Source organism: Solanum dulcamara, chromosome 5 (assembly GCF_947179165.1).
Source record: "Solanum dulcamara chromosome 5, daSolDulc1.2, whole genome shotgun sequence".
In the NCBI taxonomy this organism is placed as follows: Eukaryota; Viridiplantae; Streptophyta; class Magnoliopsida; order Solanales; family Solanaceae; genus Solanum; species Solanum dulcamara.
Window position 1 is genome coordinate 6,285,445 of NC_077241.1, and position 4,964 is coordinate 6,290,408.

The 4,964-nt window shown below is 27.1% G+C and overlaps 1 protein-coding gene across 1 annotated transcript; it reads left to right on the top strand.

Moving 5' to 3' along the window:
- Positions 1 to 3,805: 3,805 nt before the first annotated feature.
- On the top strand, positions 3,806 to 4,712 carry LOC129890377 (tyramine N-feruloyltransferase 10/30-like). Its single transcript, XM_055965938.1, has one exon. It carries the CDS (start codon positions 3,860 to 3,862, stop codon positions 4,550 to 4,552), a length of 693 nt encoding a protein of 230 aa, XP_055821913.1. The 5' UTR covers positions 3,806 to 3,859; the 3' UTR covers positions 4,553 to 4,712.
- The last annotated feature ends 252 nt before the right edge of the window (positions 4,713 to 4,964 follow it).

A 4,964-nucleotide genomic window follows, 5' to 3' on the forward strand; every position in this document is an offset into this window, starting at 1 on the left:
TAAAATATATTATACTTGTTTTGTAAGAAATTGACACAATGTATTATAAGTGTATTAAAGTGTGTGATAAATATATTATCAATGAATAAAACCTGTATAGTATGAATTTTATAAATTATTCTCGCTAATATGTATTAAACTTGTATTAAAACCATATTATAAATGTATTATAACTAAGCATTGAAAAAAATCATTACTACAAATGATAAATATTTTCTATATTTATGTAAGTTTCCTTTTTAGTTTCTTATCCTTTTTATTTTTACAAGAGTACACTTTTTAGCTCATTTCAGCCCCATTTTGACCCAACTATTATTTAAGTGAATCAATGACCCATTTATTTTGTTAATTCAATCACTTTTGACATTTTCAAATTCAATCCCATCTGTTCATTTATCCCTTAGTTTTTTTAAATATGTAAGTTGTATTCATTTTTTCAAAGGTTTTATATTTGAACTTATGATTAAACAATTTTAAAATCCGACTCTCAAAATTTGTATCATATTACATAAATTGAAATAGAAAAAGTAATTAATAATGATTTTTTTTTACCATAAAAGCTTAATATTTCTCAATCACAATTCTTAGGACATTATAAATGAGATTTCCTGTGGAATTATGCTATTCCTGTGCAGTAGATTTTTTCATTTTGTTGTAATAAAATTCTTAGGACATTAAACATTGCTTGGACCATATCAATATGATATTAATATGTTGGACATGCAAGTCACCTTCTAATTGACAGGGACAGATAAAAATATTCCTTATTTTTTCCGCAAGGGGTGGAGGGATTGGTTTTTCTATTCGATATCAGATATATTTTTGAGACTCGATTAATTTAAATTTATATGATGTAAAAATAATTAAAAGAGGAAATATTTTTTTATCAGTATATTTATTGTTTTTTGGGGGGTTTAAATTTAAGATTTGTAGTTAATGATGGCCGAGGCAAAGCTAAAGCCTTGTACAAATTTGATCGAATTTAGCAGCTTTAATTTAATCTCTATATTTAATTATTTTTTTACTAATTATATATAAATTAATTCTAAACTTAGTTATTAATGCTTAATTCCATTATTTTAAAATTTAAAATTAATTCAAATTCCGTCTCCACCTCTCAATAATAGAAAGATTTATCCCTTCCACCAACAACTAATATTAGTCAATTATAGTGATAGGTAGGTAAGTGGTAGGTTGGATTGTTTGACCGTTTTCTCACATAATTAGAAGGAGAAGTTTTTTTTTTCCGTAATCGTATTGAAGCTCGACTACATTTAAATTCATGCTATGTAAAGTTTCATTCAGAGAAAAACACTTTTATGAAGAATTTTTCATAGTCATGACTTAAACTTGAAACTTTTGATAAAGAAACGAGTAGCTCCATCCATGATTCCATATCCTCTGGTGATATAGAACAAGTCTCACAACTACTTGTCTCTTGTTAACTCTCTAAAAAATCATAGACTATAATAAGGGAAATGATTGTTTGATAGCTAATTGGAGTTATATGGATATTAGTATAATTAATATAAATATTAGATATGAAATTTTTTATATATTAGTTTATGCATAGTTTAGTTATGTCATTACTTAAAAAATATTATTTTTTTAATTAAAATTTTTCCCTGAAAAATATTGAGCTACTATTTTCATTGATATTTTGATTGAATTTATGAAAAAAGAAAAAATAGTTATGTTTTTACATGAAAAAATTAGGAAACTTTCTAATATTTCAGTGAGAATCTGCTTCCAACTATGCGATTTTCAGTGAACTGATTCAGTAGAAAATGCGTAGGAAAATCATATTTTATAACACAATTTTTTTACTAATCCACGGTGACCCCTATTTCTAGCAGTGTACATGTATTAATTAGTCCATCTTCTATCCTACATACAATAATAAATAGATTTCTTCATAATTTATACATTTATTAATTATGTGAGTTTCTAAAATACACACCAAACCCCTATTAATTTTACACATAGTACTTAAAAAAATACTACCAAACATGTTACTATTTATACATAATTTAATGCATAAATAACTTACTTGGTAATCAACTACAAACGACTCTAGGTTTTTGTCCACAAGTTATTTGGAATACTCACTTGGTCCAAATTAGTAGAGTTAGTTGCAAAATTAATAAATAGTAATTTCAGTATTATTTTCTTTGTTTATTTTTACTTGTCAATTATTTTAAAAATATTTTTTTTATTTGTCATGTTTAACATATCAAAAAAATATAATTATTTTTTCTATGTTTTATTCTTATCATTAATTACTTATTCTCTAAATTATTTTTCAAGTCGTAAAACTTAACATCAATTAAATAGCTTTGTCAATTACTCCCTCCGTCCAACAATACTTATCTACTATTAATTTTGCATAATTCTTAAGAAACTAAAAATAAAAGGATAATTTTATCATATCACACTTTGAAGATAATAAATAGAATGTTTTGCAAAATTTAATACGGAAATGACTACTAATTAATAATTAGGAACTAAGTTAGAATTATCTCTTGATTTCATAAATTAGATAAATTTATTAAATATATATTTTTAGTATAGTGGATAAATAAAAATAAATAAAGAAAATATTATATCTTAATGAATATGCTAAATTTAAATATAAAAAGTAAAAAGTGAATGAAGGGAATAATTCGTCGATATTTCACAACTTTTACAGCTGCATGAATTAACGTTCTACCTAATTACTCATTGACTTTCACATATTTCCAAGAACATGTTATCTTCAACGATTCCCAAAAACTCTATATTTTAAAATCGAAATCTATCAGTTTCAGAAAACTATAGTCTAGCCCCAATACCACTTGCCAAGTCAATCAACTACTTCACCAACTCTCTGCCTCATTTTTATATTTCTTAATATTTAATAAGTTAACAAATAAAATAAGAAATACCTTTCTGATTCCCCCACAAAAAAAACTTAATTAAAAGGAGAACTAATTTATGGTCCTTTTCAAAACAAATTTATTTAATAGGAGAAGATGATGAGCCAGGAAAGTACGTGGACATGGTACTCACCTTTCACCAATTCAACCAAATTCTAACTTTTTTCTGTGTTTGTCAGGAATAAGAAAAATATTTTTCGATAAAATATTTAGTTGGAAAATAAGTAAGTTTTTTTAGTTTATTCTTTAGTGTTTGATAAGTAAATAAAAAGATATTTATTTTAGAAATATTTATATGTAATCTAATAAAATATTATGTGGACGAGATGGGGTAGGGAGTAGGGGTTCAGGAGTGGTGATGTGTGGGATGGTCAAAAAGTGGCGAGAAAACAATGAATTTGAATTGTCATTTATAGAATTTGTTTTTCGTACTTTTCATCAGATAAGTCATTTTCCTCATTTATAAGAAGTTTGTTTCTTAGAGAAAATAATTTTCAAAATATTCTGACTAATCAAACATAAAAAAAATTAAAAAAATATTTTCTGAAAAATGTTTTCCTCCATGCAAAACACACACACCTTGAATAAGCCTCACAATTTTACCAACATGGGTTGTGGTGTAGTAGTGAGATTGTTTCATCCTTAATCAGAAGTCTTGGGTTCGAGTCTTGCGTATGACGAAAATCCTGTTGGAAGCGCTACCCTTAAATAAATCCTACAGTGTGCGATCCGAATCTAGTCGGAGCTCCATTGAAAAAAAAAGCCTCACAATTTTAATATACTTTTCCTCCACCAACCCCCCAAAACAACAAATAAACAAAACACACACACAAAAAATTCAACTATAAATAACCATCTTCATCCATAATCTCTTCATTCAAACATATCTCTTCATAACCAAAAAAAACTTCAATTTTTTTCTCCATCCATCCATTATTATCACTATGGCTACAATTGAAAAAAACCTAACAATTACTGAAAAAGTTTATGTTAGAGTTAGACTTGCAAATGAAAATGATATACACCATATATACAAACTTTTTTACCAAATTCATGAATATCACAATTACACTCATCTTTACAAAGCCACTGAATCTTCCCTTTGTGACCTATTATTCAATAAAACAAACCCTAGTCCTCTATTTTATGGTCCCTCAGTACTTCTACTCGAAGTATCACCAACGCCTTTTTCAGATATTAATAACAAAGATGAAAAACTCAAGCCTATCCTGAAACAATTTGACCTAAGGGCAAATGTCGTAGACAAAGAAGCCGATGAATTCAAGTCCAAATCGATCAATAATGATGATGAGAAAAACGATGTGTTTATTGCTGGATACGCGTTTTTTTACGCGAATTATTCATGTTTTTATGATAAGGCTGGGATTTATTTTGAGAGTCTTTATTTTAGGGAAAGTTATAGAAAATTGGGCATGGGAAAATTGTTATTTGGGACAGTTGCATCTATTGCTGCTAATAATGGATTTTCATCAGTAGAGGGAATTGTGGCTGTTTGGAATAAAAAATCTTATGATTTTTATGTGGATATGGGGGTTGAAATATTTGATGAATTTAGGTATGGGAAATTGGTTGGTGATGCTTTGAAAAAATATGCTGATCAAAAGGAGAAGGTTTGATCATGAAGATATTTAAATTTATTTAGCACCTTTTTTTTTTACATGTGGAGTTTTTTTTCCCCTATTATCATTTGTAAAAGCAATTTTACTGAATATTTATTACTACTATGTATTAACTTGTGTTTGCAAATGTTGGATGAATAAATATGCGTTAATACTATCTCCACATTCACCCTTTTTTTCTTCTTTTATTTGGGATTGATGTGTTTGAGCGGAGAGTCTTTCGAAAATAATCTTTATCTTCACGAGGTAATTGTAAGATATACATACACTCAATTATCTCGACACTTTATTTCGTGGGATTTCAGATATGTTGTTATTGTTGTTGTTATAATACTATCTCCTCAAGGGATATTCGTCCATTCTATTTTATTTGTCATATTTTTTTTAACCCCCCTTAAAAAAACATTAA